This window comes from Eretmochelys imbricata, chromosome 27, assembly GCF_965152235.1.
Source record: "Eretmochelys imbricata isolate rEreImb1 chromosome 27, rEreImb1.hap1, whole genome shotgun sequence".
Lineage (NCBI taxonomy): Eukaryota > Metazoa > Chordata > Testudines > Cheloniidae > Eretmochelys > Eretmochelys imbricata.
The window spans coordinates 12,340,047-12,358,702 of NC_135598.1; the positions used below are offsets into that span (position 1 = coordinate 12,340,047).

The window sequence follows — 18,656 nt, forward strand, 5'->3', positions numbered from 1 at the left end:
GTAGGGGAAACTGAGGCACAGAGCAGTGGCGTGACCTGCCCAAGCTACACAGGAGAGGCATTGGCAGAGTTGGGAATAGAATCCAGGTGTCCTGCCTCTAAGCCACTGGACCACACTGCTGATCTTGCCCTGCTTTTGCTAGCAGCCAGGTTGTCTCGCAGCCTAGCACAGAACAAGAGAAATGTACAGCTCCTCCTATCTAACCCCTGCACCATTACACAATAGCAAATGAAAAGCAATGTAATTAAAAGATCCTAATCCAACATGCAGGTAACCTGTGGAACTTCCTGCTGCAGGATATTGGTGAGGTAAACAGTTGAGCAGGAGGCGTGGACATTAATGTGAATGAGAATTGCATTGGAGCAACACTAGCAAGGAGTACAGCAACAAGAGATACAAGCTCTTGGTGGATAAGATGATTATCAGGTAGGGGAGGGCAGAATTCTCCCAGTGTAGGATATGTTGAGGTCTAAATATGACCATCACCTTCACCGAAGTAATCTTAGCACAATGGGGAGCACTGTACAATTGTGGGATGAAAAATATGGCTTCCTCTGAAGCATCCAGAGATGCTTTTGTCAGAGATGGATTGTTAGTCTGCCAGTTAACGCTTGGGATCCTAAACTTTAAAATAACCTCCACACATAGAGCCTGTTTTAGGGGCAGGCGAGCAGGACGGTTACCTTGGGTGTCATCTTCCGGGGAGGTGGCACACTGCTGGGCCTTTTGTAGGGGGGTGTTTTTTTGCTCTGCTGATTGGCTGCCTATTGTGGGGGAGTTATTTTTTGGCTCAGCCACTCCAGGCGTAGGGGTGTGTGCCGAAAACATTTTCCACCCTGGCAGGCAAAATGCCAAGGGCTGGCCCTACCTGCATATGCACGTACACACACACACGGCTAGGTCATCAGTGAGTGTCTATCCGCGTAGCTCCCCCCCCCCCGACTTTGCTCTGAGGACCAGATCCCCAGCTGGCATGAATCAAGCTAGCCCCAGTGCACTCATCACCAATTTACGGCAGTTCAATGTCTGGCCCTCAACACGCACCAGCAGTTCACCCCAGCGTTCTGCGGCAGAGAGAAGGGAAAGCCGCTGCCTCAGGGGTGCCAACATTTGCTCAGTAACTGCACAGAGAAGCTTGCCGGGTGCAATTACTCAGAGTAACTGGAAGCAGAATCCTCTCCCCGCTCACCCTCTCAGTTGGGAGACACCCTGGATTCCCCAGGCTGGATTCAGCCATTGATCCAGGACTCTGTGATCTGGTGGATGGTTTTCATCTTGACAGTGGGCCAGGAGCTAATCTTCTTGTACCAGAATAAATCCAGAGTAACCCCTACTAGCTTTAAATGCAGATTTATGCCAGTGTAAACTGGGATCCTAGCTAGCCTGACCATTCCTTTAAGAGGCAGCACTGTCAACAAGGTAGGCGGTAGAAGTGGCTTCCCTCTCCCTTTGAGTGGAGGTGGGGCGAGCTTCATGCATCTCCATCGCCAAAATCACTGGGCCAAATTTGGTCTTTCACACACCACAGCACCCAGGGGACACTGTGTTCCAAGCAAGGGTATGGAGGTGGGCGGAGGAAGCCAGGGGTGACCCTGCTCTAAAGGGTTCATTTTACCCCTGGGATGTTCGACTGCGTAAACAGGAGGAGGGAGGGGCCAAATGAGTCCTTATCGCCCCCGCTCTGCTGCCTTCATCCTTTCCAATGTGTTCCCAATAAAACTGGGGAAAAAATATAAACAGCCAACATGGGGATGGGAGCTGGCAGCCGCTACTCTGAGTTCTCAGCCATCCTCATGACCTCATCTCTGAATCATTATTATGTCCCAATCCGTCACCTTGCTTTGGTTACAGCAGGAACTAAAGAGGAGAACTTTTGGATGCACAAATAAGCAGGGGGTGAAAAAAGGATGCGGGGAGCTGGGATGTTAAATGTGAGCATAAAGAGAGGTCCTTTAAGGAGACAAGCTGCAGCTAGTAGATTTCTCCCTTATTTTGCACTGGGGTCACTGCTTTGGAAGGGGATTATCAAGATCAGAGCCATTTTCCCCCCTTGCTACTTCTCTCTGTCTGATCAAAGAGACGAAAGGATTGTTCTTATGGTTAAAGCTCAGGATGGGGAAGGAGGCGTTTGGTCAGGACTTGTGGGTTCTATTCCTGGCTCTGCCACTAACTCACTGTGTGGCCTTGGGCAAGTCACTTCCCCTTCTCTGTGCCTCAGTTTCTCCCTTGTTTACAACGGGAGATAACTCAGCCCCAGACTGTGCTACAAAGCTAATCAACATTTGTAATGTAAGAGCCTTGGATGGAAGATGCTAATTTGAAAAGAAGGGAAAATCTGCAAACTTTCCAAAGCTTCCCAGGAGTTTTTGTTGCCACTATGTGGACCAGAGCCACCTGGAACTTTGCAGGGCTAGAACTCAGATCCTCCTGCTCCAAAAGCCCGAACTGAGCCAAAGGAGAATCTCTGCTAGCAGTGCAGGGCATATGACACACAGCAGGACAGTTTTTACTCTGTCCAACAGAGGGAAGTAGGGACACACACTGAGCTGGTATTGTGGCAGAGCTTGGTTTTGTGGGTGGAGCTTGGAAGAGTGCCTCTATATTTTCACTTCTCCTAATTTGAACCTTTGGCACAGGTGTAGCCAAAACATCACAAGAATGCCCCTCCCCCAAACTCCCTCTCTGGGGCAGCTTTCTGCAGGACAACCAGGCAGTCTCTGCTGGGGGCAATGCCAAACCTGCCCCTCCTGCCAGCTAGGGTGACCAGATGTCCCGATTTTATAGGGACAGTCCCGATTTTTGGGTCTTCTTCTTATATAGGCTCCTATTACCCTCACCCCTTTTTTACACTTGCTGTCTGGTCATCCTACTGCCAGCTCTGTCTGCGAGAAGGCAGCTTGCAGACCCCTCTCCCATGGACTCAGGGTCTTGTCACTTCAGCTGTGTAGCTGAGACTGAAGTGAAAAACAGAACCCCGCAGAGAACCCCGCAGAGGGGAGTTCTTAACTCCTAGGCTGCTGGCATTCTATCAGCTGCGTAGTGAATGCTGGGCTGGGACGAACCTTAGAACGGAGGGGGGGAAGGCGGGAGGGGCCTGACAGAGAGAGCGAGAGAGAGAGATAATTCACACAGAGGCAGAATATTACACACACGATTTTCAGTGAAGTTGTGTATGCAAAAAAAGCACTTTATGGCAGCTGCATGTTCAAATAATCAATTTGCATGCTCAGTCATGATAATTGCAATTGAGATCATTGCAGATGCTTTTTGTATTACTATTATTATTATATTTATTTTGCCTATGCAGTTCTGCACTTAGCACTGGAAAGAGCAGACCCCCGGTGTGTGAGAGTCGGCAGGAGAGTATGTGCATGTGCTCTCTCCTCTCTCTCCTGCAAGTAGAAAGCCACCACCCTGGCAGTTTAGCTCTGAGCATTGCTGAAGCGTTCAGCAGACTGAGCAATGCAAGCCCAGGGCTGCCTACTACCTGGAGCTCATAACTACAGTCAACTGAAACCAGGAACCTTGGGTTCTTCCCAAAAAGACAGAGACAGGATGGAAGGAAGTGGCAGAGAGACAGTACAGGCATGGGGGAAGACAGATGCACCAAAGCAATAGCCATACAGCAGAAGAGATGGAGAGAGGAAAAAAACAAAAACAGAAGGTGGGAGAGTTCAGAGGGGGAGGAGAAGAAAAATACATAGGAAGAGACACAGAATAAGGGAGGAAAAGGGGCCGCAGTTTCCCTGAAGGGAGCTGTAATTAGTGATTCGGGCCATGCCAAAGAGACATCCACTAGCTGCCTGCACTCCATCTTGCAGCTGGGCACTGAATGTACCCCCATACCCTGGCAAACACCAGCCTCTTCGAGCCCAGCCACCACCGAGTTTGGAAGGCTGAGTATTCCAGCTGGCGGCGTCCACTGCGAGGTGCTGAAAGACTGCCAGGCCCAGCCCACACTACTCTGCTCAGCTCCCGACCAGGGGCCTTGGGCATGACTGCATGCCACAAAGAGACGCTGTTGAGCTCCCCAGCCCAATTGCCTACAGACACCACCCCGCAGCCCCGACCTCCCGCCCCCACAGAAATTTTTACCTGGGCCTTTATCTCCTCTGTTATTGCAGGCATTACAGATGTGCCTACGGGCCCCAACTGAAATTGGGTCCCTGTTGTGCTGCACGTACACAGTGAGAGACTGTCCTGGCTTCAAAGAGCTTATAGCCTGAATAGACAAAAGGTGGAACAAAGGAAGCATGAATATCCTCATTCTACAGGTGGGGAAACTGAGGCCCAGAGCAATTAAGTGACTCTCAGAGGGAGCTTGCAGCAGAGATGGGAACAGACCCCAGGAGTCCTGGGTCTCAGTCTAGAACTTGGAACTGAACCCAGATCTACTATGTCTAAGCCAGTGCTTTAATCCCAAGACTATCCTTCCTCTGAAAGCCTCCCAGGAAACTGCTGCCATGTTACCCAGGAGGTACCAACAAGTGCAGTCACATCTCCCTCCATATTCAGGCACCTCCTATGGTTCCCAGTTCATTTTCAAATGTAGCTCAAAAGTTACCCTCTCCTTCTTTAAACCTTTCCATGCTGACCCTAACGATCATGCCACAAACCTTTCTGCTTCCTTCCCCACTCAACCCCTGCCCCTCCAAACCGTCCATCACCCTCTTCTGATGCAAGAGCCTTCTCCCCAACAGCTCTTGCCTATCACAATGTTTGTTTGCAGTACTTTATTCAGCCACTAGGTGTCTGTGTGTTGTAGAGATCCTAACAGGGTGTGGGGTCCCTGGTAAACCAGAGATAAGGTTGGAACTCAAGCTGTGTATGCTTCAGTCAGTAGCTGTAGCTGCTTTCTTTCCTTTCAGATTGGGAATATTTATCATTCAAGATATTAAGACCCTACTGACTGGAACAGCTTCTCTGTTCCCATTCTGACCCCATTCTCTCTTATCAATTCTCCCTGTCATTTCAAATGTTATCTCAAATATTGCCCCTCCTCCAGCTACCCCTTCCTCTTTATCAGTTGCTGTCTCCCTCTCCCCCTGCTGGAAATCTAGTTCAGTAATTGCATTACAGAATCAAATCCCATTTGTAAATTTATTTCCGTTTATTGCTTTCTGTTCCTCCAGAGTGCCTACTCCTTGCTTCGGGCGTTTTGACAATCACCCTAACACGCAGGAAAAAAAAATTAATTCCAACAAATATATAATCAGCTGCCTGTAAAGCATCACAATAGCATGCACCCATAATGACAGAAGCAATAATGAGAGCCCCTCTGATTGCCTAGAAGCATTAACCCACCTGCTCCCCAGAGGGAACTACGCCACACAGCCTGAAGAGCAATGTGCCAGGGTCCTGGCAAACTAAGGTGGGGGGAAGAAGGTTCTGAAGCTGCTCTACGCCCAACCCCCCTCCCGCACCATCTGCCCCCGAAAGAACATCACCTCCAGCTGTGGACATACCCTATTGCATTGATTGTAACCCGCTCCCTCTGTCCCTTGCAAGGAGAAGCCCATCTCTACATGACCTCCAAGAGGAACAGAGGCTCCATGATGTAAGGTTCACATCCATCTCTGCTGCCCAAACGTCTGATCTCTTGTCAGCTCCCACCTCGAGGAGCCAGCTGTAGATGGATGTCCTAGTCCTGAGATTCTGCCCCTGGTCCTCCCAGTGGAGATGGGGAGCCATAGCAACCAAGGCATTGGGGCTGGGGACAGAGAAAAGTCCTGCCAGGGACGCATCCCAAAGCCAGGTATGAGCCCAAGTGGCAGAAGGCACATCCAGATTCCAAACCACCTGGATATTCGGTCTGGGCTTTGGGGTCAGCCCAGCATAAAGCCAGGGGGCGATTTGCAAAATCTGGATCTGGATGTTGAAGGCTGGGGTTGTTCAGCCCCCAAGTTTAGATTCAGGGCCCAATGCCGGTCTGAGTCCCAGCTCTGTCACAAAAAGAAAAGGAGTACTTGTGGCACCTTAGAGACTAACCAATTTATTTGAGCATGACCCTGGGCAGATCACTTAGCCTCTCTGTGCCTCAGCTCCCCATCTATCCAATGGGGTGGATAGCCCTGCTCTGCCCCCAAGGGCCTGTGAGGGCAAATGCACTAGAGATTGGCAGGCTCGGCACTACAGCGATGGGGGGCAGATAAGTAGGTAAGAGCAAAAGTGAAAGAAAGGCCCCTCTGGGGCTCCTCCCCTCTAGCTCATTATCTTAGCACTAGAGAACAGCCTTAGGCCAGGCTCCTCCCCTTCAGCTCATTATCTTAGCGCTAGAGAACAGCCCATACCTGAACCCCAGATGCAGGTTGCCCAGCCTTTAAGGGGGTCAAAACCTGAGCCTGGATTTTCCAATCCAGCCCCCTCTTGGCTCAGCGGGTGCAGCTGTTTCGATAGTCCCTGTCTGACCTTTTGGGTTTTTTTGCCTTTGGAAGCCATTTATGGGGCACAGCTGCACCCCATGTGTCCCTCCCCCCTTGCTGGCCCCATCAGCCATGAGGAGCCCAGCCCCTTGGCAGCACTTGCCTTGTAAAGTCCCCGTGGCTGTTGAAAAAACAAACAAGCCAGTGGAAAATATGAAGACAAATAAAGGCCTAATGCAAATTCCCTGCCCTGCGTGCGCCCCAATAACCAGGCTTGTGACAGCTCATATATATATATGGGCCTCCGCCTGGCACGTGCCAGATCCGCCTTAGAGCACAGTGTGACGCGTGGGCATGGGGGAGGCTGCAGGAGGTGAGGGAGCAGGGGTGGAGCATGTGGGGGGAGGTGATAAGTGCATTCTGATGGGGCTAGAGAGGAAAGTCAAGGTTCAGTGACGGTATGTTAGTGCAAATGCAAGCCCATGTTATGTGCATCTCATGTCACCTGCATCACATGTATCTTCCATGGAGTGTGGTGCACAGCACCGGGGAGCCATACGTCCCTCACATGGTGCTCTCGTGCCATGCAGTACATGAGTTTGTGTCCTGTACAGTATGCATGGGTCTCTCAAAGAGCCAAGGTACTACAGGGCCTCTATAGGGCAGCCCCATTGAGCCTGACCCTATGAGAACCCAGTGCTCCCACTGATTTTACATCTCAGGATCAGGCCCCTAGAGAGGGACTGATAGAGCTCCCAGGGGCTGAGCACAGAAGGCAGAACAAAGCCTTTCTGCACCAGGATGGGGATCGGGGCCGTTAATGCACAGACCCAGTACAGCTGGGGAGAGGGACATTCCACAATGGGGATCAGGCCCTTGAAATACAAAGGAGCTTGTGGATTTTTATTGCTCTTTAAACACAAAGCAAGACAGCCCCACACTATCCTGGCCTGGAAAGGCTGAGTCAGTGTGGACTCCACCAGCAGGGAAGGAGGCTGCTGTTGCTAGCTGTGGTGTTGGTTGGAAAACAAAATAGCCACCCAGGGCTATTTGCTGAGATAATCATCTTCAGAGATGCTGATTAATCATCAGGGGAGAGGGCTAAGATAGAGGCTAATAGGGGATGGAAGTGAGGAAAAGGGTGAGAGAGACAAGGATGGATGTAGATGCATCACAGAGAAGATCCTGATCACAGCCTCCCAGCTGCTCCCAGTCTGGAAAGTTTGACAGCAGCCATTCCTCCCTCCACGACTGGGATCTGACCTGAGAGGGGGCTCAGCAGTCAAATGCAGGTCTCCTTATCTCCCCATCCTCTTCACAGAGATCCCTTCTCCTGTCGGGATGTAGAAGGGCTATGTGTCCATCCCACATCGGCATCAGGCAACAAGCGAACCATACAGCCATCCTCTGCAACAGAGGGCACTGCTGGAAGGAAGTTCACCACACTGGAGTCCAACCTCAATGGAGGCAACATAGTCCAGTGCGGAGAGGGTGCTGGGCTAGGAATGAAGAGCCCTCTGGGCTAATCCCAGCCGTGTCACTGATCTAGGGGAAACCTCTGTACCTCGCCTTCCCCTCTCGTCTATTACACTGTACACTCTCTGGGGCAGAAGCAATATATATATGCAGCATCTAGCACAACGATGCTCTGATCTTTGTCAAGGCCTCAAACATAATACGGTTGGGTATTATATAGGTGCTGTTAAAATAAGGTTGTTTGCCCCCCTCTTTAGAAGAGGGTTTTGGGGATCCCCCAGAACGGGACCCACAAAAGATGGCACTGTCATGAAGAAGCTCAGGCTGCTGCAGTCCCTGCTAGTGCTCAGTGGTTTGAGCATTGGCCTGCTAAACCCAGGGTTGTGAGTTCAATCCTTGAGGGGGCCATTTGGGATCTGGGGCAAAAATTGGGGATTGGTCCTGCTTTGAGCAGGGGGTTGGACTAGATGATCTCCTGAGGTCCCTTCCAACGCTGATATTCTATGATTGATTGAACAGGACCAGGAGGAAGCCGAGGCCGGAGCTGCAGATCTCTTTTTCACTGCTTTACATATTACATGCAGTGGCAGCCGAAATCTTCCAGCATGTCAGTTAAAGCCTTAAAATGAAGTGACCTGACAGCAGAGCCCCGGCTGAAGTGTAAACATTGTGTCGCCATTAACATGTGCAGCACATTTGCCCTATTGATTTTAATGAATTTCAATTCTGCCTCATTTCTTGGGATGCAGCTTCCACTCTAGTTCCAGCTCCACCAACACCGTGCCGGGCTCGGAAATCTCCCACACAATCAAGCCTCAGAGCCCCTCCCTTCGGGGATACCCCCCCCCCTAATGCCACCCCCGCCTGGAGCTAAGCCACTCCAGGCTTTGATCAGGGCATCTCTCCCCAGCCCAACAGTGTCAGCCATCGGCAGGGAGACCTCAGGGATCTTGCAGCAGCGCTGCAACTGCTGGGGGTTCAGTAGGGGGTGCTCCTCCCTCTGAGTCCATATCAAACTGATGCCCATCATTGTTTCCTGCAGGGCAGTCAGCGATTCAGGAGGGAGGCGCTCTTCCCTTGGAGTCAGTGGTGCTAGCAGGTGCTGTGACTAGAGAGAATGCAACCATCTGTGGTGATTAACAAGCCCACAGCCCTTTTTGCAAGGGCAGGGATATTAGCCCAGGAATGCTGCTGGCCTAAATTGCCCTGAGGGGATCCTTCTTTGCCTCCTGCTCTAAATTGTACTGCAGTGCTGCTACATGGCTGTTAAGCAGCTGCCATGTCCCACCACTGAGGTGGCTGCATTTCAGTGCTGGGTGAGCGACCCCTGTATACAAGTAGCTGCCATGCCACTCCCCTCCACCTCAGAGGCAATTGCTTCTTAGGGATCTCTGTATAACAAGCTGCCATGACTCACTCCAGAGGTGGCTGCACCTTAGCACTGAGTGAGCAACCCTGTATAACCAGCTGCCCCATTGCACCCCAGAGACAGCTGCATCTCTTGCACTGAATGAGCAGTCCCTCTTTAAACAGCTGCCTCCTCTCACCCCTCAGGCGGCCGCATCTTGGCGCCAGATGAAGTGACTCGAGCGTATCTAACCTCAATTTATTCAAACGTCCTGACTATATTTGGACCCAGGAGATCTTGGGTAACAGGGAATTTTCCTCATTGCTGAGGGACCTGTGACCCCATCTCAGATAACAGGGAGCTGTGGATAATTGAAGGTCAGATAATTAAGCTTGCCCTGGATGCGAAAACCTTGTGGGATTCCTCAGGATGCAACCTGCTGTAGCTACACCCTTCATTATCAGCAGCATTCCCTGCTCCAGAACACTGGCGGGGTGCATCCAGCTGTGAGCTCAGCCTGTGCTACCTTCTCTCTACTCCAGCTGTGCTCCTGCCTCTCTCCCACTTGCTCTGAAACCATCGTTTCCGGATCCAGCCCGCCTGCAAGCTCCCCATCCATCTCCCTCCTCCTGCCAGGGCCTTTTCCAATTTGGCAGCCGCCCGCAGCACTTGTCCAGATTAAGAAAACACTGCCAGCCAGCCGTGAATTTGTTAAATAAAAAACTGTCAACCAAGGGGCTGCGGCTGCCTCGGGGCAGAACCAGATCGGTCCCACAAATGCGGACACAGGAGCAATTCCTTCCCCATCTGCCCCGGGTCCTCTCCTAAGGGGCAGCACGTCAGCCAGCCAGCCCACCCCGCCCCATCCGCCACTGCCCACCCCAGCCATACATGGGGCAAGCGCTTCAGACCCCAGCTGGGTCTAGGTGCATGGGGAGACCTTGTGTAGTCACCCCTCTTGACACCCCACTCCTTTGTCCATTTTCTACTGAGATTGCAAGCTCTTTGGGACAGGGACCTGTCACCTCCAGCCCTGAAAAGGTCCCTGCATGGGGGAGCAGGCTTAGAGGGGGAACCAGGGGTGCTGCTACCCTGAGCCCTCCCCAGAAATGCCAGGCCTGGGGAAACCCTTTGGTGCAGGCCCACCTGCAGCACTCACGAAAACAGGGCACGAGCGCCTGTGTGCTCAGGGCTGCCTCCTGCTGGCAATGGTGGCTAGTAAGGGGATTCCATCAGCACAGCAGCATCCTTCCTACCCCCAATCCATGCAGGGGAGGTAGATGCTATCTGGGGGGTGCAGGGCAGGGGTGAGAGGAGCTGAGGTTGCAGTGTGCAGGGGCAAGGGAGAAGAACGAGACCCCGATCCTACGATCACTGCCACTCCTCTGGCTGTGATTGAAAAGGGGATGGAGGAAGAGGAGTGGATTGTTCTGAGTGGCAGGGCAGATTGATGTGGAAGCAGCTCAGGGGCACTGAATGAAAAGCTGACTCTCTAATTCCCTCCACCCCTGGCAGCTGCAGAGCTGCATTGTATCCTAATTAGTTTCTTTCTATTAAAGCTGAAACCTCCATGGAAGGGGGGGGGGGGGGGAGAGGGGAGGAATGGTCAGAGCAATTGCCAGAGCAGTGAGATGTCCCCTACCCACTCCTCACACTGTGCCCACAGGGGAAAGAGAGTTAACTCTTTTAGACAGGGCTGCTCTGAGCTGGGGGGTGAGGGGTGGACTGGAAAGCAGGGAGGCTGCAGCAGTTCAGGGTGCAGGGCATCGGCAGAGCTGTGTGCGGGGAGCCCGGGGCAGAGCTAGCGAAAGACCTCCCATGTCTTTCAGCCGAACCCCAGGAGGGACATTGCAGAGGAGACACTGATGACCTGGGTAAATCCGGAGGGGCCCCTCTGGGGAGCCCAGCCTTAAAGCTTAACGGAATGAATAGTTCAGACTAAAGCACAGTGACCAACCTACAGCCTGCACAGCTGCTGTCCCCTGGCTACCTTACCTCGAGGTGTAGTTACCCTCTGGGATCTGGCACCACTTGCCTACCAGCTTCCTTCCCAAGACCGAAATAACCCACTGAGGCCAAACCGCAAGGGGAAACCACAGAGTCTTGGCCAGGCTGATGCAGCCGGTCAGGAAAAAGAGCGGGATGGTCACAGAACATGCATGTACCACAGATGTGCCTATCAGCTCAGTGCACAGGCCTGTCTGGGTGTCCCCTCTGACATTTACATGGTTCCCATCAAAGCAGGAACACAGCTAACTCATGGCAGCTAGGCCTCATTCACCCAAACCTTTGTAGCAGGGCAGCCATTCTTTGAGCACCCCCCTGGCCTTTCTAGACCCACCCCACTCCCACCCCAGCAGGCCCCTTAAGAACTGCACAAACGGTTGGGCTGGTTGAGTCACTAAACCAGTTTTGAACAAGCCCCAGGGGCCCAAAATAAAGTCCATCACCACACAGCAGTGCATACTCAGCTCTGGGGTCTCCTCTCACAGCCAGAGCTCTTCTGTGCCAGTCTGTTCTCACAGCCCCTCAGCCCAGCTCTTCCTACCTGGAGCTTAGCCCTCTGGCACCAGGCTCTAGGCTCCCAAACTTCTAGGCCCCAACTCCATCTGGGTTTCCAAAGAGGAGCCTCCAGGGTCTTTGGGCTCAGGGTCTTCCCTGCAGGAGACCTTCATACACCCCACAGCCTCTCTTCACTTGCCTACACACACTCCTCCCCTACATTGCAGGCTCCTGCTGCTTGTTATAGGGCAATCACCCCCTCCCCATGTGTGGCTTATTCTGCACTCAACCCTGGCCCTTAAGGGACAAGCGGCCCTGTTACAATCTTCATGGGCTGGATCACACATGTGGGTGTCGCGTGGAAGCTGCATGGCTCTGGTAACCTTTGCAGAGTCCCGTGGCTCTCATGGCAGCCTTTGAGCGACTGGATCACACGCGTGACCTTCGGACAGAGCCACACATGTTGCGTGCGGCATTTATGTGGCTCTCAGCATGACCTGCAAACCGACAGGTCGCGTGCGGCTCTCACGGAGATCCCACCATTCTCACTGCCCTCTTCCAACAGATGGCTCACTTCTGCTTCACCTGCCGCTTTTGTGGCATTTCAGAACACACACAAGCTGTGCTCATGTCATACAAACCCACAACCACCCATCTGCCATCAGGGTGAGAGAGCAGCTTAGTGCAGTACAACCCCTGCACAACACCGGGCAGCAACACCCCATGCCGACTCACCACAATCTGTGTCTCATTGTCCGGCAGGGTGTCAATGGCCAAGCTACCTCCTACTAGGTCCTGGCTGATGCGGGTCTCGTCGGTCTCCAGCAAACTCTCCCGAATCTTCCGCCTCCAGCCCAGCAGCTTTGTCCCTGTTCCCCGCTCCAAGGAGTGGCCGTGGAGGTGTCCTGTGGAGCACACATGGGAAGGGGAATCAGCAGGTCTGTGGCAGAAGGAGCCAGCAAGGTAGAGAGTCTATGTCTGGGATCAAATGCCACGTTTTACTCCAGGGCTGCCAATTCGGATCCACCTTGGTGATGCAAAGGGACTGTCAGGTGTGACCAGGAGAGATGAGTTTGGTGTCTCAGGCCAGACCTTAGGGGACATCACCTAAGAACACCTGGACCTGAGCTAACCCCCAGCAGGGGGGCCAGGGGCTGAATGGGCTGTGGGAGGTAAATTTAAGGGCTCAGACACCGGTGATGACAGCAATAGAGATGGGGCCCTGAGAGATGGGGCCCATTCGCAGGGCTTTGGGGAAAGGGGGTGGCAAACTGGGAGGCTTTCTCTGCCCTGTGAAGAAAACAGAGTTTCAGCCTCCAAGGCTGTCACGCCAACTCTTTTCACCAGCTACCCTGACTACCCCCCACCCCAGGACACAGAGTGTAGGAGAACCCCTGGGAATGCTCCAGCCCCTAAGGGGAAGGCACTAGCTATTCAAAACAGCATTATGCTACAGCCTACAGACCACAGCCAAGATCAGGAGCCCATTATGCCAAGCACTGCCCGTTCACAGAATAAGAGACAGTCCCTGCCCCAAAGAGCTCGCAGCTAAACAGACTACAGGTGAGAAGGGAAACTGAGGCACAAAGCAGGGAAAGGACATGCCCCAGGTAACTGGCAGAGCTGGGAGGAGAACCCAGGAGTCCTGACTCTCATGCCCTAGTCACTGGGCTACAGTGATGTAACCCACAATGGACTAAGAGCTACTTGAAACTCTGCCAGGCACCTGACCTCACCCCAGGGACCTCCCCTCAGCCAGCCCTGCCCTCAAAAGCTTCTGTGCCATCCACTTCAGCCTGGACACCCAGCCTGGCACCTCCTGCCATGCCATCACTCCTGCTGCCAGCTGGCATTCAGTCACGTGGTAGAGAAGGAGGAGACGTGATGGGGTCAGCTGAGGAAGATGAACCCCATTGATCCCAGCATGTGGGGTTCAGACCCCCCCTTTGAAACCATGACAAGGTTCTAGGTCTGTGAGATTACAGAGGGACAAGGGGTGGTGGCTGGGGGTGGGGAGGGAAGGAGTCCCTAAAGGATTAGTAAACCTGCCTTAGAGTGATAAACTCCAGGAGCTCAATCTGTTCAGTTTAACAAAGAGGTTATGGGGAGAGATCGCAGCCTAGAAGTACCTCAGGATGCGGGGGACGACACAAATATTTGACAGGGGGCTCTTCAGTCTAGCAGAGGAAGGTCTAACCCGAGAGGATGGCTGGTAGTTGAAGCTGGAACGAAGGTGTAGCGTTTTAACCCTGAGAGTAATTAGCCACTGGAACAACTTGCCAAGGTTTCTCCATCATGGGGAATTTTTAAATCAAGGCTGGATGTTTTTCTAACCGATCTACTCTGGGAATTATCGGGGGATGTTCTAGGGCCTGTGCTATACAAAAGGTCAGAGGAGATGATCATAAACGTTCCTTTCCGGCCCTGGAATGGCTCTTTATGGATGACAGGGAGCAGCGAAATGCCATGCCCTGGGCCAGCACAGACGGGGAACCCTGGGGGCAGCTGCAGTCAGAGGTGTTATGGAGGAACAGTCTTAATAGCATAGTCCTCTGGTTACCTCTGGCTCCCACAACTCTCCGCTGTCATGATGGAGGCAGGTCAGGTCCAGCCCCACTCCCAGAGCAACCAAACCCGGGGTCATTGCCAACACCAACGTCAGCTCCATGCGGCCTTTCCAGGGAGCTGCCGATATGCAAATGAGCCAACCGTGTCAGTTGCATAAAACATCCCACATGCAGCGGAACAAAAAGTGTCTCCTTTAATGGGGGTGTGTGGGAGGGGGGCAGCTCTGCCCTGGGAGGGGCTTCTCACCCCTAGCTGCTGATCCAGCTGCAGTTGAAACCAGCTGCATAGGGGATGTGATGGGGATGGCAGCAGAGCCCCTGGCTGAGTCTGGAAAGATGCCAGTTTGGCCACCTCTGCATGGGGTGATCAGGGGGCTCATGGGCCCACAGGCCACGCCCTGGGTCGGCTTGCTGAGCACAGGTGCCTAGGGTTGCCATCAATGTTCCCTCTAATTTTTGACAGGCTGGGTGTGCAAAAGGTTTCTTCTGTGCAAATTTTTGACAGGTGTGTGCGAAAAATTTCTTCTGTGCAAATTTGTGTGTGTGCGGTGTTTTGCCGTGTGCGCAGGGTTTAGGATCTGTGTGCGTGTACACACGCACACAGCTTAGAGGGAACAGTGGTTGCCATCTGTACGACAAAGGGGAGGTTCTGCCCAGAGGTTCTGCCCAGAGGTCCCCTGGAAAGGTGCAGGAAGGAGGGAGCCTCCCCCGCGGTGCGTGGTTCTCTGCACTGCTCCTCCCCACACTGTGCAGTTGTTTATACTGGAAAGGCTGCCTGGGCCTCTGGCTGAGTAAGCCCTTCCCCTGTCAGCCAGGGCGTATGGACAGCGTGTACTGAGCCCTGGGACAGCGTGCCAGCTAGGCTTGGGGGTGGTGCAGGAGTGCAAAAGGCGCTTCGGGACACCGAGCCTCTGCAAAGGGCTCCAGGGGTTAGCACTCAGAGCCGGGGCATGCCGCAGCCAGACCCCCAACCCCTGCACGTTCACACCCGACATGTGCCACAGTCAGACCCACAACAGCCACCTGCATGCTCATGCACTTCTACACCCCGTGCAGAAACTCACAATCACGTTAATGATACAGCCAACCCAGTCCTTCGGCAAGTCCACTGCCAAAAACAATGCAAAGACAGCTGACATGCACGTGCAAACCTACATGGGACTCTGGTGCACAGGCACACAAAGCACACACAAAGACTGACGCAGGCAAAACAACCCGATACATGTACATCTTTAACTCTGTTAAAAAAAACTGACATGCAAAATACATACACCCAACAGCAACACACAAGACAAGACATACACATGCACACCCCCTACCAAAAGCCCACAAAAACCACCTCCCCAAAACACTGAATTCCACACAAACCACAGACATTCACACCCACTCCTGCCCATGCAGACTTTACAGCACAGTGTATGTCGGCGTGACGTGTCTTGCACAAAAGCACCCAGGGGAAGGCTGCGCGAGCAGGGTGTGTTGGCAATTTCCCATTGGTTTCACTGGGCGCAGGGTCCTTCGTGAGTGACACCCTTCTGGACAGTCCATGCCAGCCAGCCATGGTCTCTCTCGGAGCCTCCGGGCCTGGGAAGGCGTTCCAGGCCTAGCAGCCCTGCTCCTGTCCCTCTGCCTCCATGGGGCAGGGATGCTGTAGGGCGGTGAGAGAGTGAGGTCAGCCAGCCAACGGACTCACTAAGAGCTCCCTGAGTCCAGGCCCTGTGGCCAGGCTGGGACACTGCCCTGGCCTTTTGGACGATGGCCCAAGCCGCAGCCTGTTATTCCGGGATGTGCTGCTCCCATGGGCTGGCGCAGCCTGGCTTCACTGCAAAGCCTGCACGTAGCCAGCCACGCGGGCTCTGGGGAGAGATGGATTGAGGGCCCGGGAGCCCAGAGCTGGGTCCCATATGCTGGGGGCCCCAAGAAGTCAATAAGGCCCCATGGGGGGCTGTCCCAGTGGTGCACAACACCCCCTTCAGTCTAAGCCATGGTGGGTTGGCTCTGCCCTGCTCCACTGCTAAAAGGGGACCTTCCCCGCCACCCGGCAAACTGGATGGAAGGGCTCACATCACAATCCCAACTCCTCCCTTCCCTCTCCAATGCAGGGAGTTCCTACAGCCACCAGGAGGTGCTCCATCCACAGTCCTAGTGACACGAGACCCCTTCCCCCCTTATCCCCACCTGCCTGGGCAGCTAGCTCTCCTCTTTGTGCTACTGTCCCCACACCCTCTGCTTCTCCAACTCCAGGCCTGTCCTGATGCCACTGGAGAATTTAGGATTCACTCGGACAGGCTCTGTCAGTGCAGACGGCAGCAACTGCTGGACTCCCAAGTTCCTCTTCCCATGCCCCTCGATGGGCTCCCCATGCAACCCGCTCTGTTAGTGCACCTCACTCCTGACCTGCAGCCCCCCTTCACTATCCCAGCCTGTGCTCTCTTCCCCCCACCCCACTGCTCTGCTGATGCCTCTCAGGGTAATTTGCTGCTTGGCACCGAAAAGCGGCGGGCGCTGAGGGTTGTGATCAGACACCGCGGGATTAGGACCCGGCTGCGGAAGTGTCTTGCACAAGGGCTTCTACCCCAGCCCTCGCACCCTGGAAGCCTCAAGCCCACACACCGGCCTTGGGTTCTGCAGAGGGTGTCGCTCCAACTCGCAAACAGCTGCAAGCATTTTGTAGCTCCCAGCTGCTCAACTCCCCCTGCACAGGGCTGTTCACAAAAAGCAGCTTCCTCCTCGCACGGGGGCCTTGGCTCCTCAGGTAGCTGGGGGCTACTCCACCCAGCTTACTTGCGAGTGTGTGTGTGGGGAGGGGACCTCAGCAGCGGCCCCTGCTGGCGAGGGAGTTTCCCCTCAGGATGAGCCTGAGCAGTGAAATTCAGATCCAGTTGCTGATCTGGACTTCCTCCGACGTGGAGAGAGTTTGGGTCAGTTCTGGCTCAGATCCATGGTATGGAGATGGGCCAGAGCCAGGAAGTTCTGATCCAGATCCAATCTTCACCCAGACATCGAGAGAGACTGGGTCAAGGGGTTTTCGCTCAGATGTGTTGCCCGGAAGTCACACAAATAGTCCATGGCAGAGGCTTCTAATCAACTAGTCTGACCTCTGACGTGACACATGCCAGACAGCCTCACCCTTCTGCACTGAGATTTAATCACAAGCTCATCCTTCTCCTGCTAACAGCCCCAGCCACAGATTCTGACTCTGCCACCAAGCCCCCTACGAGACAGAGCTGACCAGCAGAACTCCTCAAGCCCCCCTTGTCCCTGACCACTGACAGGCCACAGTCTCGTCTGCAAACATATAACAATAATACATAGCTCTTGTGTAGCGCTTTTCAACCACAGGTGTCAAAGCACTGCACATATTACATATGGGGAAACTGAGTCACAAAGCAGGGACGTGACTGGCCTATGGCCACACTGCTGGTGTTATGCTAGAAGCAGCTGTGCTTTCAACTGGCACGTGGAGGGCAGGGCTCAAATCCTTCCCCTGAAGTCGAGGTGGCCTCTATGGAGACCCAGCTTTGAATCCTGCTTCCCCTCTATGGGATGCCTTCTCAAACCCAAGGTTCAAATCCCTAACTCCCTTCCCACAGACAGAGGCCTGACATGTTTGCATAAAGCAGAGCCTTCCCCACACTTTGATTTCAATTAGGACCAGCTCTAACAAGCCTTGATTAACCATCACATATGAGCAAGCAGCCCACAGAGGCTCCAATTTCCTCCACAAACCTTTTCCGACTGCGGTAAGCTCTGTTCCTTCCGCGCCTAGATCTGTAAATGTCAGCAGCAGCCTGAGATGCAACTAGTATAACGTGACTCCATATTGAGAGAGACACTCAGCCTCTCCCAGCTCTAGGATGGGTCCTAGAGATGGGAGCCAAGAGTAGCCTGAAAATACCCCAGCATCTTATGCAACAGGCCCAAGGTAGCCACCAGAACCCATTGCTCCCAGCTCAGCCAGGGATCTCCCACCCCACGCCCCTTCTTGCAGCCAGGCTATGTGCTGGGAAGTAATTTGCCTCCACGTGGCACCTCTTATTCCAAGCCTCAGCTTCACTTGCCACTGAAATGTGGCCAGCTCTGGGGTGGGATGTGCCAGCTGCTAAACAGGGCATGGTGGAAAGTGAAGGGAGGACCCCACCATAGGGGGATGGGAATGTCTAGGCTCACACAATGGGAATCTGGCCAGGATACCAGGCTTTCACTGCTCCCAGGAAATGCCTCTGACCATTGAGCTTCGGCCCCCGAACCCTTAACCAAGATGCTGCACACAATCCCATGCCACGTAGCAGTGGGCACCCCCTGCCTCCATCAGGGCCCCTCTGGGACCTGGCTGTGGTGCACAGTCTGTCCCACATGGCAAAGGGCAGTACCTGACTCCCCCACCAAACCTTCCCCCTG

General features: G+C 53.7%; 1 protein-coding gene across 1 annotated transcript in view; it reads right to left on the bottom strand.

Annotated features, from left to right (window-relative positions):
- PLXDC1 (plexin domain containing 1) overlaps positions 1-18,656 on the bottom strand; it is a 48,126-nt gene that overhangs the window by 25,336 nt on the left and 4,134 nt on the right. Inside the window, exon 2 of the mRNA XM_077806009.1 lies at positions 12,424-12,593. Within this exon, the coding sequence (XP_077662135.1) occupies positions 12,424-12,593 (170 nt within the window). The remainder of the gene's footprint in view (positions 1-12,423; positions 12,594-18,656) is intronic.